General features: G+C 32.4%; 1 protein-coding gene across 1 annotated transcript; it reads left to right on the top strand.

Annotated features, from left to right (window-relative positions):
* The first annotated feature begins 461 nt into the window (after positions 1-461).
* On the top strand, positions 462-11,050 carry LOC132736170 (uncharacterized). The gene is made up of 2 exons (XM_060723259.1): positions 462-5,125; positions 6,014-11,050. The coding sequence occupies exon 1, from the start codon at positions 670-672 to the stop codon at positions 2,656-2,658; it is 1,989 nt and encodes a 662-aa protein (XP_060579242.1). The 5' UTR covers positions 462-669; the 3' UTR covers positions 2,659-5,125; positions 6,014-11,050.
* The last annotated feature ends 8,632 nt before the right edge of the window (positions 11,051-19,682 follow it).

The raw sequence follows: 19,682 nt of genomic DNA, 5'->3' as shown, positions 1-19,682 counted from the left end.
CTTAACGTTTTGTTTTTGTTGTATGGTTACCACACACCTCACACACATCATATATATACTACAACGTTATGTATTTGTTACACATACAATTATAATATTACACATTTATTTTTTCTGTATAGCATACAAAGTCGTATCCTTAAGCATAAATCATTGCAGTTAACTAGCTTCTGATTAATCTCAGTACATATTAAAACATGTATATTGAAAGATATGTCACTGAAAATTATTTTTCTACTCTCTTTTCAGAACTTCAAGGCGAACTGATTAAATTTTACAGAAAAAGATGTAGCACAATACCTCTCTCACCGCTTCTTGAAGAAATAGAGACACCTCTAGCTGGGTTCTACGTGATGCCAGATATAGTCGCCGTAAAACAGAAGTCCCTAATTTTTGTCATGAAGAGGAAAGAACACCGGATCAATCTTTGAGAAAGAAACCTGTTTTCAACCGGAAAGTAGAGATCAGCAAGAAATTTATCTATCAGCTGATGCAGGCTTTGGAAAAACTTCTTTCTCAAAATATCTTGCTATCACGTGGTGTCAGGCTCATTGTCACGATGAAAACTACGCCTGTTTTAAGGATGACGAGTTAAAGACGTTATTTGACTTTAAGTTCTTATTTTTGGTTTTATTAAGAGACTGTACCTCTGTTTGTAACATTGACGATATGATTGAACAGCAAATTACTAAGAAACTTCCTTCATCAACATCACTAGACGAAGTTTTATGTAAAGAAAAATGCTTGATTGTATTGGACGGTCTTGATGAATGGACTCACCCAGATAACAGTTGTTGCGAAGTCACAGAAAAAATCCCACATCGGTACGTACGTGATAATTGCGTTATCCTAACAACAACTCGACCATGGAAGCTTGGAGTTTCAAATCTCAAAACAAGTCAAATAAACAAAAAAGTAGAATTGGTTCAATTAAGTGCAAATTCTACGCGGCAATTGGAGGAAAATGCTATAAGAAAAATGACAGGTATCCATAACGATAGAGTATTGTATCGTAAAACACGGAACTTTAATAAAGTGATACGTGACCGTGGCCTAAAGCACATGCAAGTGATTCCACTCCTTCTCATGTATATAGTTTGCTTATGGTGCAACAACATTCCTATAGGAAATTCAAAACATGAAATTTACACCAATATCATTGAATTTCTATTAGCGAGAACGTCAAAGAAACACCCGGAAGTTCAACCATCTTGTGAATCGTCTGCCAGTGAAGTTCCAGATTACTTCAAAAGTCATGAATTTTGTAAAAGGTTTTACAGTCTTATAACATCATTAGCAGAATTAGCTTACCAAACATTATTTAACGAAACCAGGGAAAACACGCTTGTATTTGATAGAACGATTGCTGAAAAATATATTAAAGCGGACGACATGAAATTAAGTCTTCTCTCAGGAATAATGTCTGAAAGTAGAAGTAAAACATTAATCCAAGAAATAATCAAAGTATCGTTTTCTCACAAATCAGTGCAAGAATTCTTTGCTGCAATATTTATAAGTTCTCAAATTGACGCTCATAAGACTGTTGTAGAAAAATGTAAAAATGTGCACGACATTCTGAACATGTCCGATGTTTTTGAATTTATATGTAAAATGAATGCTGACCGGATGTATGCTATATCAAATGATTTGATGTCTGTGATAAATGAAGACAAGGAAACATACGACTATAGAACTAGGACAGGCCATGAGAACATGTACAATAATCCATTGTATAACATACAGAAAAAGTTCGTGTCGTATTTAGAAAAAATGCCTGAAAGTGAAAATATTCAGTTATGTTTACAAGATTTCTTCATTAACAAGGACACCGAGGACAGTGCGCAGTTACAACGTTTGTTAAAACAAAATAAAACCAACATAAAATCACTTTATATAAACATCAGCGATACTGACGGCAGTTTACGTGAAATTATAGATTTATTCTCTCTCACAGATCTCAGTCATATACAGAAACTTTATTGTTGGGGTGGAATGAAGGAGGCTGAGATAAATCGGATAATGTTTTCCAGTTTACAGAACGTATATTTGTGGAGAGGTACATGGACAAATGCTGAGAAAAATCTAAGTAAAAACATGTCGCGATTACCATACCTACAATATTTATATATTAACCACTTCACGTTATCTCACACAATACTGGATACATTTTTCAACTTTATCTCCGGTCAAAAATCAATGAAAGAGTTAAGATTGTTGAGCTTAGATTGTAAAGAACATGGCGGCAATGATTGTATAAGATTGAACTTGGACGTGTCTACACATTCAAATCTATCAAATTTATATTTGGAGGAATTACCTTGGAGGCTACAATTAAATATATCAGCACCGTCATTAGTTTATGTTAGGTTGTGGGGAATCAATCTAGATGAAAGTTCATTGTTACTGTCACGTGACATATTGAATATTGAACGTGTGGTGCTAGGACATATAGAAATGTCTGCAGGGAATTTACAGAACTTTATTTCCGTGCTTGAAAATCTGCCACAGTCAGTTTCAATATTGATGTCCGCCATAAAACCGAAAATAGAATATGAACGTATTAGAGAAAATATTTTGAGTTCACAAACATTTCTTGTGATAAATGACGGATGGTTGGAGAACTTTGAGTTCATAACAATAAAAACAAGCAAGGAATAGACAAGAAAAAACATTGTAAAATAACTTTAAGAAATTTCTTCAATAATTTTAGATAATCAAATAGATAAAAACAGAATCCCTAAAGAAAGCCCAACACGGCAAAATTGAAAATGTTGCAGGCTCGGTTTGATTGAGCCTGTTCATGGACGGTACTGGAAAGTGCAAGTTACCGTCCACGCCCCCTAGCACCGGCTTAAGCAGAATTCAACATTTAAACATGAAATAGTAAAATTTTGAATTTAGAAACATCCGCAGATGTGTTCATACGGCGGTTATCATGGAACCTTCAATGTGACACTTCCGTGCCATTCCATGAAAAGCGGCGTATGGTCCCCAAGTAATAAAACGCGTGTGCCCTAAACGAGAAAACAATGGGCGGAACTAAATAAAATGGATTTTTGAAAGGGGATCGGAGGTTATGAAGCCTGCGTATCACAGATAAGACGTCAAAAGACAAATTTAAAAAGCAGGCAACATATCCTAAGGGTGATTCAACATTATTCAAGTAGGAATATTGGAACCACCCAACTAGAAAATGCCGAAAAGTAGAAACTAAAATACCACAAGCACAACAATAATGTCGTGCTGAACGATCTTCAAGGATCGAAAATATAACATCATTGATTAAATGTACGGGGAGACTTTTTACAGCCGCCACACGGCACAAATAACACGGATGTGTTAAAACATTTTAAAGATTGACACTCAGGAACAAAATGGCGACAATATAATATACACTATTAACTTTAATAAGGACATATATGTACTTCCGTTATTAATTTTTATATAACGGGACAGTCCTTTAAATTAAAACATTTAATTATCATTATTATTAAATAGAAAGTATGCTAGTAAGTTTTTGCAGGAAGATTAATGGATAAAAAAGTTAGTTAGAATGTGGAAATATTTCACAGGTAAGTCATTTTATACTAAATGTTTTATATTTATTTGTCATTATTCATGCATATGTAAGAACTGAAATAGGTAAATAACTGTACTTTCAACAACTTTAAGTGAAACATCAAGTATATTAAACAAATCAAAAACATGTATTTTAATATTTCCCATGACTTTTTATTATTTAATAAGACTTGATGTTCATGCCTTTTTAACAAAGACTTTAGACAGATTAATACAGATTGATACACATTGTATACGTGACAAGTATTTATGTATTAAATGGTACCACAACCTCTACCTTCTAGATTGATCCCCGGTATACATTTATATAGTTAAATATACATTGCTTGGGTTTGGGTTGTGCAAAGATGACTCTCCATAGATGTGCAAAAATGATATTTTTTGGTAAATTTTCTTCATTCTCAATACTTCCAAAAGTGTTATGTATCTATTATTTCTGGTAAGGTTTTTGTTGTTATGTCATACAATTAAGGTACGTACATGTATTTGCAATTTTATGTTAAAGTCTACTTAGTCTCTACATGTGAACCAAGCGTGTTCAAATTGATGATTTTCGTTTCATACTAAACATTATCTTATGTGCATATACTAAGTTTATACAAGCATAACCCCGGAGTAAAATAAGGCCAGGTCCCTTGGGGGATGGGGTTATTGGTCATAGTGACTTCCATACCTGCAACTGACTTTCCATAGCACCCAGTGACTTCAATAGCAACCATTGAATTCCCTTATCAACAATTGATTTCTATAGCAATTATTAACTTCCCAAAGAACCAGTGACTTCTATTGCATTAATTGACTTTCCGTAGCAACCACTGACTTTCAATTGTCACAATTTTATTTCAGAGCAGTTACTTGTTTTCAAAATAACAATGGAATGTTTATAAGAAAACAGAAACTCACAAAGCAACCCTTGACTTTCCAAAGTAACCCTTGACTTGACAAAAGCAACCAGTGATTTCCCAAAGTAGCATTTCACTCTCCAAAGTAACCCTTGACTTTTAAAAGCAAACAGTGAATTGAAAAGCATCTATTTGATTTCCTTAGCAACCTGTGTTTTTACAACCATTGACTTTCTATGAAAAACAGGGCAACATTATGTAAACGTAGGACTTTCCTAAGTTACAATTTACTATCATAGCAACCAATGACTTTCATAGAAACTACTAACTTCCATAGCAACCACTGATTTTTCTAAGCAATCCGTAATCATATAACTATACCTTGAACAGAAACCAGCTGTGACTTTCTTTTTGTGTTATTTAGAGCGTTTAAAATAATTATCAACTGAGTGATGTAAGAGCAATCATGGACTTCAACTATGTGTTGATATAAAAATAAAAATATAATGCTTTGCAATACTAACTTCATTATTTATAAAATTTGCATTTTTATCGCTTCAGTGGCCTTGGATCAATATTTCAAATTCTTTATGATAGAGAACCTCTCGTGATGTTCGACTTTATGATTTGTGTGGTGATAGATCAATTTCATTGAGATATGTTTTGAACAACTTTTTAAGGAAACAAAAAGTTCATGTTTCTAGGTAAGACTTTAAATTACCTATATTATTGACAGGTCAATAAAATAAATAATAGGTATGAAAGAATAAACTCAGATATGTCTTCCATAAAAATATGCAAACTATGACTTGAGGGGACGTTTTGAGGAAAATTGTTGAAAACTTTCTCAATTTTACTTTGGGTTCTTTAAGCTTAGTTTGTTTAAGACATCTAAAATGTAGTATGTTAAAAGTTAAAGTTGTTTAAGACAGATAGTTTATGGCAAATGTACATAATAGAAAGTGATAAGAAGTGTTGGAAAAAAGACAATAGCCTGGATCGCTGTATTTAAGACGTAATGAACGTTTCCTATATACCTGCATGAAATTTAAACATGATTTGTGTGGGAAGCCGACAAATTTCACGTAAACAAAACCCGCGTGTTTTTTTTATAAATTACTTTTTTAGAAATATTGAAAAAGATGATATACTGACTTTTGTATTCAATACAATTTTATTTATAAATATTAAAAAATAAAAGAAAATGAATAGAAACATTGTCTTGAGGGATAAGTATTGATTCGTGTCACAAGATTTTAGATGTTTTTTTTATTAATTATCATACATAAATCGGTATGAAAAGATAAAAAAGACCTTTTAAAGGTCATACCTTTGGACGAAAATGGAAAGATTTTAGCATTAAATCATTAAAGCGCCTTGTCCGGTATATACCAGAATACAGTATCACAGTGTGGTGCTTCACAGTTTTAATGACATATTTAATAAAATATTAATATTTTGATATTTTAAAATTAGATAGTAAAGAACGATATAGAATTTGTTTTGTCGCAAAATGTACAAGAATTGATTGGGACAAATGCAAATGAAAAATAATGTTAAATCAACGTTATTCTGGTTATGTTTCATTACAGGTGTGATCCAAAACTTTAATGCTGCATCAGAAGAAAAAAAGGACATTTTTTGCAGAGCAAAAGATTGTACGAGTATCTTATTACGCTGTCGTATTATTTACGAAACATTGGTTGTTTTACATAAAATAACGTGGATATCTACTCGAATCTAAATCATTTACATGTACTTCATCTTGCTGACAGAAGGTCCGTGGTTCTTTATGGCTATCAGCTCCTGCTTTAATACAGTTATTCAATTAAATATGCTGACGGAAGCTCCTTGTTCTATCCGGATAACAGCTCATGCCTTATTACAGTTATTCAATTAAATATGCTTACGGAAGCTCCGTGTTCAATCCGGATAACAGCTCATGCTTAAATACAGTTATTCAATTAAATATGCTAACGGAAGCTCCGTATTATATCCGGAGAACAGCTCATGCCTTGATACAGTTATTCAATTAAATATGCTAAAGGAAGCTCCGTGTTCTATCCGGATAACAGCTCATGCCTTAATACAGTTATTTAATTAAATATGCTAACGGAAGCTCCGTGTTCAATCCGGATAACAGCTTTTGCTATGATAAGTCAGTTGAATTTCCCGACGGAATATCCATGGTTCTACTCGCACATCAGTTTGTCTCCAGGTGGCTGACGGATGGTCCGTGGTACTCTCTGGATAACAGCTCGTGCCTTAATACAGTTATTCAATTAACTATGCTAGCGGAAGGTCCGTCGTTTTACTCGGATATTAGTTCATGCCTAAATAATTCATTTAAGTTTGCAGACGAAAGATCCGTGGTTTTACCAGAATATTAGATTGTGCCTTAATTATTCAGATAAGATTGCCGACGAAATGGCCGTGGTTAAATTCGCACACCAGTTTGTCTCTAAATAATTCGTTTTAGTTGGCTTACGGAATGTCAGTGGTTTTACTTGGATGTCACAAGTACCTAAGTAAATTTAATTCAGTTTGCAGAAGGTATGTTTATTTGATCCGGCAAGTCGCTCCTGTCAAAATCTTACCACGTGATATCCAGTGTTAATGTTTATCTACATAGTAAAAAACAGAACATAAAACGTCGGTGTTACTTTGACAATAAATACTAGTGTTAGAATAATATCCTGCTATCTATACTGCTACAAAATGTAATCTTATTACTGAATCATTTATCTTTTTCTTCATCTCTTTCCAGAAAATCAGCTTCAGTAAAACTGCATTGACAATGATGACAACGCTTCTACGATAATTAAATATTCTATATTTTAAAAACTTGACACAGACAAATGCACTTAAAGAAAATTGCTCTAACATAGTTTCGTATAATCTTCTGATTCATAGATTAACCGGAAACAGACTAGCAAACTTTGCATTGGTTATACCATTTACCTTTTTCTTCAATGGGAATTTACGTGTAAAAAGATATCACCACCAAGGCTGCTGTCAAATATATTCTTAGTTCCTTCAATAAATGGTTTGTGAATTATAGTAATACCGTAAAAAGTTTTTTTTAAAAATCAGGGTGAAACCATTTATTGATTTAAAAAAATCTTATTGAATTTATATTATTGTTTTATCCAATATGGATCATATAGTATAGAGGGATAAGCAACTACCTAGTGGATAAACTGTTTTCTGTTGGTGTCCAATTGACAGCCGATTTTCGATAGAGTTTAAATCATATATTTATGCCGCAATTGTAAAACAATACATTGACAAAAGTATAGTAAAGTTCATTAAGATACTAAAGGACGATTAAATATTTAACCATTTGCTTTATTCTTTTCTTTTTTACACTAATTACAACGGATAAAAATATACCCGTTTACAACTATCAAAAAGACAAAATGGCGACTGTTTGGTGGGTAAGATAACGTACATTGTATTGAGTCTCAAGTTGCTTGTCCCATTATATTTTGTCCTAGATCAAATGAAAACGGATGTTACATGTACATATGTACTGTATTATAATAGTTATTATCATTTTATTGAATTAGATATGCATGTATAAATTTGTTTAGCAATTTAAGAGTAAAATGATACAACAAGAACTATACGACAAAAGACGATTAAGATTTTTGTTAAATCTAACAAAGTATATACTTAAAGTCTAAGTCTTATAGTTGCATGTATTGAAATTTTGTAATGTAGTTTGATTTTGTTTTTCACTTTTTAATTTCTGCACAAAAAATTTCAATTGTAACATTAAGAAACTTTGAAAGGATGCTTCCAAAGGAAAATTTTATAAATTTGTACATGTTATAGTTTGCTTTTTGTGATATCTCAAATGATTTTTCAAATTTATATAATTGTACATAATATAGAAAGATTATAGATGTTTATTAATTGTATTATTAGTTATAACGATTTTGCCATGTTTCACTCGAGTAGTGTCCCGGGTTATGCATTTACAACTTTTTTATATAGGACATATAACCTGTGAAAAATCTTTATAACTTAGTACATTGTATATAACCCTTCAAAACCTCCTTATGAGATCCTTGCATTTAAGGAAATACAAATCATTATTTTGTTCTGCTTAGTTGTGTTTATCAGTAGAGGGTTTGTTTGTATTCATTAAAGGCCCATTAAGCTCCAAATAGCTAATTTTTCAAGTAACATTTCATTTTATGTCGTCAATTTTGGCCATTGTAAGTTTTAGATCTACTAATCTTTTTCTTCTTTCGCAATTTGTTTAATTATAGTGATTAAATATTTTGTATGAATGTCATCAAAATTATAGTGTTCACATGTTGCTACCTTTTAATACATAATTGAACATTTAACTTTTTAACAGGTTTCTAATGTTGTTTAACATCTAACATAGACTAGAGCGCTACTCTTTATCCATTTCTACATTTTATTGAACACATGTTTGACCTGTCTAACGAATGAACAAATACATAATTATGTCTCCCCCACCTCGGGGGGAGACATATTGTTTTTGCCCTGTCCGTCCGTCAGTCCGTCCGTCCGTCAGTCCGTCAGTCCGTCCGTCCATTCTTCGTTTCCGGACGATAACTAGAGTTCCTTTTGACCTACAGCCCTCAAACTTCATAGGATGATTGGTCTTATAGAGCTGATGATCCCTATTGTTTTTGGGGTCAGTAGGTCAAAGGTCAAGGTCACACTGACCGTTGGTCAATTTCTCGTTTCCGGATGATAACTAGAGTTCCTTTAGACCTACAGACCTCAAACTTCATAGGATGATTGGTCTTATTGAGCAGATGATCCCTATTGTTTTTGGGGTCAGTAGTTCAAAGGTCAAGGTCACAGTGACCGTTGGTCAATTTCTCGTTTCCGGATGATAACTAGAGTTCCTTTTGACCTACAGCCCTCAAACTTCATAGGATGATTGGTCTTATAGAGCAGATGATCCCTATTGTTTTTGGGGTCAGTAGGTCAAAGGTCAAGGTCACAGTGACCGTTGGTCAATTTCTCATTTCCGGATGATAACTAGAGTTCCTTTTGACCTACAACCCTCAAACTGGGGGGAGACATATTGTTTTTGCCCTGTCCGTCCGTCAGTCCGTCCGTCCGTCAGTCCGTCCGTCCATTCTTCGTTTCCGGACGATAACTAGAGTTCCTTTTGACCTACAGCTCTCAAACTTCATAGGATGAATGGTCTTATTGAGCAGATGAGCCCTATTGTTTTTGGGGTCAGTAGTTCAAAGGTCAAGGTCACAGTGACCGTTGGTCAATTTCTCGTTTCCGGATGATAACTAGAGTTCCTTTTGACCTACAGCCCTCAAACTCTGTATATAAACCTCCGTCATTGCCGATTAACTTGTTCCTTCAAAAGCTTACCCTTGTCTTGGAAAATTCACCAACAGAAAATTGCATAGTTCTAGGAGACTTCAACATTGACCTCATTCAATATTTAGAACATCCATTGACCCACACTATGTTACGACATCGCTTTAAACAAATAATAAACAAGGCTACTACAGCACACAACACACTTATTGACCATATCTACCAGAGAGGCTTGATTGTGAAAACGAGTGGAGTCATCCCAACACACTACAGTTATCATGATTTGACATACATTGAAATTTGAGTTGTCTTTCAATAGTGTAAAAAATCTGACAATATGAACGTTTGTTTCAAGTATCATCAAAATCCTTCAAAGGGTTGAAGAGTTATGGAGCAGACACAATTTCCTTTAATTTCGTTTGTGAAACTATATATGATATGACATTCAAGTGTCAAGTAGACCTTGACCTTGGAACCAGCCATACGAAACATGTACTCTACACGTTCTCTGGATGTGGTGAATTTTTGTTTCAAGTATCTACCAGAGAGGCTTCATTGTGAAAACGAGTGGAGTCATCCCAACACACTACAGTTATCATGATTTTACATACATTGTAATTTGAGTTGTCTTTCAATAGTGTAAAAAAATCTGACAATATGAACGTTTGTTTCAAGTATCATCAAAATCCTTTAAAGGTTTGAAGAATTATGGAGCAGACACAATTTCATTTAATTTCATTTGTGAAACTATATATGATATGACCATCAAGTGCAATTTCGTTTGACGCCCGCCTGCCATACGCTGATTGAATAACCAGGATTTTCAAAATTGAATACCTGGTTAAAAACAAACAGTTTAGGAAGCATCTTCTCATACAACCTAAACAATAGAAACCATCCATAGACAGCCTTCATTGAAGTGACTACCGGGTATTTACATTATCTTATCTCCATTTCCATTCCTGTTTCCATTCACAGTTATTCTCAGCAGTGGGGGAGACATGCGCTTTTTTACAAAAGCATCCTCTAGTTTTTATTCCTGATGCATTATGTGCCTTTAAGATACAAATTTGTACATAAAACCATTGTTTTCGAAATCCATGTTCTAGTCAGTTTTGATGGTTTTTTTTAAAGGCCCATAAGCCTTCAGAATGCTATCATTTTTATTTACAAAAACTTTATTTTAGGCATCTTTTAACAGTTTAGAACAAACATACTCATTTGCTATATAAGAATTATCTTTTGTATCCTTAATCTGTTGACAATTGGAATAATGATAGTGAATAAGCCACACATTTTTTTCTTCGTTAAAAATGCGGCAGTTGTATAAATGAATAATAAAAATGTCACAATTGACCAATGAAAAGCATTTTTAGAGACTGACGTATACTTACATTTTTTATATATTTTTTACTTTGATCATTTGCATTTAACTATATAGTAAATTTTTAGTTTCATTTTTACCCCTTTGCCCTTTAAACTCTAAGAGAGTAAAAAAATCATTATTTTTTCTAAAATCTGTTTGACAATAAAAAGGTTTGGGTAATGTATATTTTTAAATAAAAAAATGTTACAAAATTTTATAATTGATTTTTTAAAATTTTACTTTCAGTCAGTTTTGGGACATTTTTTGTGTATAAAAGCTATACAGTTTTTGTTTTAAACCGGGGGTTTTTTTTTTTAAAATTCCCTGAATATTTCTTTCTTATCTGTAAAGTATGTTTCTTTTTAAATTTTATATACATGTTTTTTGCATTTGGGGAAAAAAAAAGAAAAAAAAGGAGTATATATGTTCTTTTTACTTTTAAATTTTGTTATAAAAAGTTTTCAATTTTTACAAAAGAAAAAGAAAAACATTGAGAAGGATTAGACGTTAAAACGTTTCTATGACTCATTTCTTCTCTTCATCTAGGTGTATGTTTTGATTATCAGACAGATTGATATTTCAGGTTTATTGGGGTTTATTCAATGTATGTTTTCTCTTAGGAATGTAAAGGATCAGAGTTCAATGGTTAATAGATTTAGTATCCAGTTTAAAGCTTAACGCTTAATGTTAAGATATTGTGTGTATATCATTGTCAAGTTGACTACCCTCCAGTAAGCTAAAGCTCATTTGAGCGATCTTGGACCATTATGAACTCTTGTAATTTGTTTCAGAAATTGTTGTATATATGTATATAGTTTTCTTGATACGAATTTATATGATTTACAAAGATTTTTTTTTGTATTAAGAATTTAAAGAAATACAAAGACATTGTAAAGAATGTGTATACGTGAATCAGCGTGTTCCTTCGGTTGGCTTGCCAGTAGTCAAGTATTTTGTCCGAACAATAAATCAAAAAGTATAGAGAGTATCATGTTCAATATTTATGTATAAAGCTCATAAGGTGGAAGTGCTTTCCCTAAAAACTATAACTCCCTTATGAGATTTTGCGCATGATTTCTAACTTTCGCCGGAGCTTTACTCCGAATGTTTTGTCTGTATAAGGTTTCAACTCTGTAGATAAACATTGAATGCACTCGTGAAGAACAAAAACTCTTGTTTGCATACATTTTGAGTCACATTGTTTATTCCATTTTGTTAACATAATGGTTCGATGTATAACTGGGAAAGTTTAGTTTTATAGATGAATATACCTCATTTGGTTAAAGATATGTGCTCCATAGTCATTACTCGCTCATGGATGAGTTTGGAGTTATTGCCCTTCATATGTTTTCTTATTTTATTTTGTTCGGGGCAGAAGTTTTTTAAAAAGTAGCATCTCTGAAGTTCATAATGTTCTCAGCTAAATGTTATATATAAAATACATTGATTATGAACAAAATTGTCATGAAATTTATTTTAAATGATTTGAAATTTGTTTTACTTAAAATAAGAATGTTTTGTGATTCAAATTGAAACAAAGAGTTGAGTAATGTGCAGCTTATAACAATAATATTTCTCTGACGCATAGTTTTGGAGTTCGTGCCCTAACTATTAGTCAATGTGATATATGAGTATGAAATCTAATTAAAACCTCTTGGTAAAACGGCATATAGGGGTATTTGCACCCGGACAAGGTGGGTCAAGTTTTTTATTATAAAACTGAGGATAGATTTATTATAATCATGATTTATAATGTTGTTTTTGATTGGTAAATTGAAGATTATTTGTTCTAAAATTGATAATATAATACTGAGCTGCTAACCAGTGTGACATTAACAACATATACACATATATGTATTTTATTAAACACATTATAAATGATATTATGTTCATTTTTTTCCGATGCCAAAATAAGTTTATACGGACTTTTTTTTAAACTATTTACTGTTAAAATTGTGATTGACTAATAATAGATGATGATTAAAATGATTCGTATAAAATATACACGCTTACAAATTTAAAAGACTGCCCACTTGTTCAACGCTACCGATATATATCGAACGATTTTTATGGAAAAGTCCGTGGGTCAGATTGATTAATTATTATTTTAACACAGATATAGCAAAACGTTAAATTTTTATTTTACGTGAACATTGACTATTTACACTTAAATGGACATAATGTCATTTTAATATTGAAAATACATGAATTTAAGATGTGATCATTCAGAAGTACAATTGTAGAAAGGAAATAAATATGATATAACTATAATCTTTACACATTACCGTATAAAGAGAGATAATTATGTTCATTATATACCTATAAATTTTTTCCTTAAAATACACGCAAATCTTCAACGGATAGAAAATTCAGTATTATGTTAGTGACAAATACGTTACCATGCATATATAGAAGTACCGGACTATTTTTGACGTTGGTTCCGATCTTAGCTTTGTAAAACGTTGCATTTAAAACGGGTACCAAAATTATTTAAGGCGTGGCCGGTTTCGTATGAATTACGTATTCATCGGTTAATTATGAATATATTTCTTTACAACTACATTTCATTTTCTGAATAAAACGGAAATGTATATAATAAAAGGAAAATTATGATGTAGTACCTTTCTGAGGCTATGTATTTTTCTACTCGCAACGTTGGAAAATTGATTTCTCGCTCGACCAAGAAATCAATTTTCCACCGCTGCTCGTACCAAATAACAAAGCCTCAGAAAGCTACTACAACATAATAGTCCGTATGTATTTGCTATTGTAGTTATAAAAATGATACTGTTAGTACTGCTAAACAAAGATGTTTTGAGTGTTCATAGCATATTATGAAATTTTGAAATTGTGTTGAAATTTTATGTTATAATTTTATATAATATCATAGTTGATGTATGAAATAATAAAATGAAATTGTAAAGCAGCATTGATTTTGTTTTAGTTACTATATAGGTAAATTGGTTACGAGGTAAGATACCTTTAGCGTTTGCAGCTGCAGCCAATCTTGCGGAGTCTGAGTTCTCATGGAGATGTAATCATAACGTGGTACCAGTACTGGCTAGTCCAGGAAATTGAGTGCTATGATTGAATTCTTAAGTGTTTGCACAATTGACCTTATTTGTGCTTTAATACGGAAAAAGGTGTTGTACAGATGCAAAATAGTAAACAAGAAATGTAAAGATGGCTAAATTATGAAGGCTCAATAAATGAACCAGGGCAACAAGAAAAGAAACATATCATGTGACATAGAAATATGATCTAAATATAGATAGTCCTGGCCGCATAATAATAGTACCCTTTGATGAAGAAAGAAGGGAGAAGGCCAAGTCAATAACATCTCAAACAATGCTTCCTTCAAATAGGACCAAAACTTACCGTATTATAGAAGTACCAAATATAAGACGTAGAAAAAAACCTGGCCACATTATAGTAGTACCTAGACAAAAACTGACCGTATTATAGAAGTACCAATATATAAGACGTATAAAACCTTGCCGCATTATAATAGAATCAAGACAAAAACTGACCGTATTATAGAAATAGCAATATATAAGACGTAGAAAACCTGGCCGCATTATAATAGTACCAAGACAAAAACTGACCGTATTATAGAAGTACCAAAATATAAGACGTATAAAACCTGGCCGCATTATAATAGTACCAAGACAAAAACTGGCTGTATTATAGAAGTACCAATATATAAGACGTAAAAAACCTGGCAGCATTATAATAGAACCAAGACAAAAACTGACCGTATTATAGAAGTACCAATATATAAGATGTGTAAAACGTTGCCGCATTATAATAGTACCAAGACAAAAACTGACCGTATTATAGAAATACCAAAATATAAGACGTAGAAAACCTGGCCGCATTATAATAGAACCTTAGACAAAAACTGTCCGTATTATAGAAGTACCAATATATAAGACGTAGAAAACCTTGTCGCATTATAATAGTACCAAAAAAAACTGACAGTATCATAGAAGTACCAAAATATAAGATGTATAAGACCTTGCCGCAATATAATAGTACCAAGACAAAAACTGACCGTATTATAGAAGTACCAATATATAAGACGTATAAAACCTTGGCGCTTTATAATAGAACCAAGACAAATACTGACCGTATTATAGAAATACCAATATATAAGACGTAGAAAACCTGGCCGCATTATTATAGTACCAAAAAAAAACTGACCGTATTATAGAAGTACCAAAATATAAGATGTATAAGACCTTGCCGCATTATAATAGTACCAAGATTAAAACTGACCGTATTATAGAAGTACCAATATATAAGACGTAGAAAACATGGCCGCATTATAATAGTACCAAGACAAAAACTGACCGTATTATAGAAGTACCAATATATAAGACGTATAAAATCTGGCCGCATTATAATAGTACCAAGACAAAAACTGACCGTATTATAGAAGTACCAATATATAAGACGTAGAAAACCTAGCCACATTATAACAGTACCAAGACAAAAACTGACCGTATTATAGAAGTACCAACATATAAGACATATAAAACCTTGCCGCATTATAATAATACCAAGACAAAAAACTGACCGTATTATAGAAGTACCAATATATAAGAAGTAGAAAACCTAGCCACATTATTACAGTACCTAGACAAAAACTGACCGTATTATAGAAGTACCAATATATAAGATGTATAAAACCTGGCCGCGTTATAATAGTACCTAGACAAAAACTGACCGTATTTTAGAAGTACCAATATATAAGATGTATAAAACCTGGCCGCGTTATATTAATACCAAGACAAAAACTGACCGTATTATAGAAGTTCCAATATATAAGACGAAACCTTGCCACATTATAACAGTACCTATATATTAGAAAAAGATATTAAGCTGGTCGTAATATGGAGGTTTTTAGGTATTAGAATCAAAGCAAACACTTAGCCGCATAATAAACAAATGACCATATTATAAAAGTACCCTAATAGTATATTCAAGAAAAAATAACAAGCTGGCCGGATTATGGATTCAGTTTCAAAACAAGAACTAAAAGTTTATAAAAGTGCCTTTATATAAGAAAAAAACTTCCCGCAGTATCAGTGCACCAAGATATAAGAACCAACACAAACAATTTTCTTGCATATCAGACTGGCGTTTCCGTTAGTTTTACCCATGCCGGAAATTTGATCTGGCATGGGGGGTTCCAGATGAGTCGCGTGCTGTACAATGGCACGATAAAGATGACGTCATTTTACCGTTATGAATGATTTTGTAATTCATACGCTCTTGAATGAAATAAGTTACGGTTGTAATGATATAAATTTTCATTGAAAATAAAGATAAAGAATTTAAAATATAATGGAATATGGTAGAATATGCAAGAAAAAATATCTGACATATGTTTGCGGTTCGGATCGGAATATCCGTCCCTCGGTCACCCGCCAATGGGCGGTAACTCGGCAAGCCTCGTTACCGCCCAATGGGCGGGTCACCTCGGGACGGTTATTCCGATCCGAACCGCAAAATATGACAGATATTATTAGTCTAATTTTGAAAGAACTAAGATTAAGTTTAATAAAAACTGACTGTTTTATAAAGGAAAATATATAATAATCATAATCAATAAACTGGACGCAATAAGATTATACCTAGATTTAAGGACCGTAACAAACAGGCTGGGTGCGTTATGCAAGTTCTGTAATATAAAATTCATATGGAAAACCTGACGTCATTATAAAAGAACCTAGATAAGGACCATAACAAATAAGACGGTCGTATTTCAAAATATCCTAGATATAAGTTTGTTTTATAAAGATGCATACGAAAGTCATATAAAAATAAAAAAAAAAGAACCATAACAAACGGGTCGGTCGAAATTTGAAAGTATCTAGATAATTCATAAGGAAAACATGACCGCATTATAAAAAAAGCCTAGATATAAAAACCATAAGACATAAGCTGGTGGCATTATGAAAAACCTAGATATAACTAAAAAAAGGATCGTTTTATAAAGGAACCTATCTACAATGAATACACTGGCCGCATGAGTACCTAGAAAAAGAAACAATTAAAACCAAGCTAGGGACATTATGAAGGTACCTAGATATAAAATTTAAAAAAAAAAAATAATTTATAAGAAATGGTTTAGATATAAGGACCATGACAAACAACTTTTCGCTTAATGAAGGAATCTAGATATTAGTTTTATAACAAAAAATTGCCGTTTTATAAAAGTATCTATATATACAAATCAAAATAAATAAGCATGTCGCATTATATATTAAAATACCTAAATACATTAACCACATGCTGCGACCATTAAAGGGACTTTGCAAATATGGTCTTAATAGCGGGTTGGTCTCATTAATGAGTTTGGTCGGACAGAAAACCAGGCAAGACGTTTATATAAAATTACAAAAAAACTTATCATATTATGAAAAAAAAAACTATTTAATATAATGACCATGACAACAAGCTGATCGCATTATGAAAGAAAAAGACAATTTCTACAATAGCAGCACATAATATCTCACGGAGAGCGAAAACGGTATATTGTCATCATGGGAACGATTTATTTCCCCTTGGCCACGACATTCTGTCTTGTATTTTTAATAGAAAAGGAAACAACAAAAAGTGTATATAAAATCTCTGTAGAATTGCACTGTATATTAATTAGATTTTTCACGAAATAGGCAATTTATTTCAAATAGACAAAGCAGGAATTTATTTTAAGCCCTAATGTGTAATTTCCCTATCTAGAGAGAGAGAGAGTAGCATTAATAACGCTCGCTATGTTACCTAAAAGGTTTTGTAATATGTGTACCCGACATAAAGAATCTTACACTTGGTCTTCTAAATATGCCACACTCTTTACGGAAAACAAGAAAAGGAAACGTTCAGGGGCAGGTCCTAGCATTCTTTAGAAAGCTTTTGAGCTACCCCCCCCCCCTCGCACATACAGATAGTCCCATGTTTCGATGATCGTTCTATTACATTATTCACTGTTCAGGGTGAATAGCAAGAATCATTATGTTGCGGTTCAGATCGGAATATCCGTCCCGAAGGGCCACTCCATAAGCGGGTTCCTGAGGAACGGATATACTACATATTCTACCATATCTCATAATGTTAAAGTTTATAAAACATTTTCCATGGATATATAATTAAGTCATTACACCTGTAACTATTTGTATACCCAGTGTTTTATAACGATAAAATAAACATCTTAAGCATGCCATTGTATAGCACGCGATTCGTCTGGTACCTATCCAAGAGGACATTTTCGGCATGGGTTAATCTGACGGAAACACCAGTCCGATGTGCAAGATTAAGTTCACGATTGTATCGGACATTGTTTTTATTTCTTTAAAGATTTTTTTTTCATTTGTGCATTATTATATAATGCTGTATGCATTTGTTATCAACTAGTTTAAACATAAGTCATACGAGTAGTTTAATTATAGCAAAGAAAAAATAGCCGTGACTGAATGATCCTGTCTTGCATATCTTTTACAATCATTTTGGAAATATTTGCCCTCGTCCAATAGTTTGTTTATGAAACAGACGATATATAAGTGTGAATGATAAATAGGTAATCAAATATGATGCTTTTGATAATTACTTATTATTCAGAAAATAATGCAATTGTGAAAAACAACAACAACAAAGAAAAACAAATAACGTTTACATGGTTATAGAACCCGTTATTTTATAGAACATGTGGTATAATACAACCCGTTATATCATAGAACCTGTTATACCATACAACCCGTGGTACCGTATAAGTGGACTTTTCTGCGGTGACTTTATTTCTGCGTTTTCTGCTGTCGGATTCGGCACCGCAGAAATAAAAACTGCAGAATATTTCTCTAACCTGCTACGATATGTATCCTACACTGTGACCTGTTCTGTCTAAAGTTATAACGACTTACACATTATAACGATACGCAGGTTTTCAAGTTGTATAAAATTGCTGTCGAGTAAGTATGTAATCTGTGTTTGTAAGGATGTACTTATTGTTAATTATGCTAATTTAAGAATAAAGATATTTCAAACCATTCCAACCCTTAAACTGCTAAATTATCGTTGTATACTTAACATAAAACCCATTTTATCATAGAACCCGTGCTATCATAAAACGCATTATATCATGGAAACAGTGTTATCATAAAACTAATTTTATCATAGAACCCATGTTATTATGAAAATCATTTTATCATATAACCCGTGTTATCATAAAACCCATTATATCAAAGAATCTGCGTTATCATAAAATAATTTTATCATAGAACCCGTGTTATCATAAAACACATTTTATCATAGAACCCGTGTTATCATAAAACCTATTTTATCATAGAACCCGTGGTTTTTCAAATAGAGGTATTGAAGAACCTGTTGTTTAATTTAACTTTTTTATTATAGGACGCATGGAATAATTAAAAACCTGTATTATATATATATATATATAATTTGTTTAATGATTTGTTTTCTTTAAGTGTGTGGACTGTGCTGTGGTGGTATTAGAAGTTATCACTCCGCATCACGGCAGTAAACATTAAACATTGAATTTACCATAG

This window comes from Ruditapes philippinarum, unplaced genomic scaffold (assembly GCF_026571515.1).
Source record: "Ruditapes philippinarum isolate M1 unplaced genomic scaffold, ASM2657151v2 ctg7261_1_1_1_1, whole genome shotgun sequence".
NCBI classification, from domain to species: domain Eukaryota; kingdom Metazoa; phylum Mollusca; class Bivalvia; order Venerida; family Veneridae; genus Ruditapes; species Ruditapes philippinarum.
Note: the sequence above shows the minus strand (reverse complement) of the source record. Positions and strands in the feature narration are given on the sequence as shown.

Coding starts and splice junctions, on each gene's coding strand:
- LOC132736170 (XM_060723259.1), top strand. CDS start 670: ATGATTGAACAGCAAATTACTAAGAAACTTCCTTCATCAACATCACTA.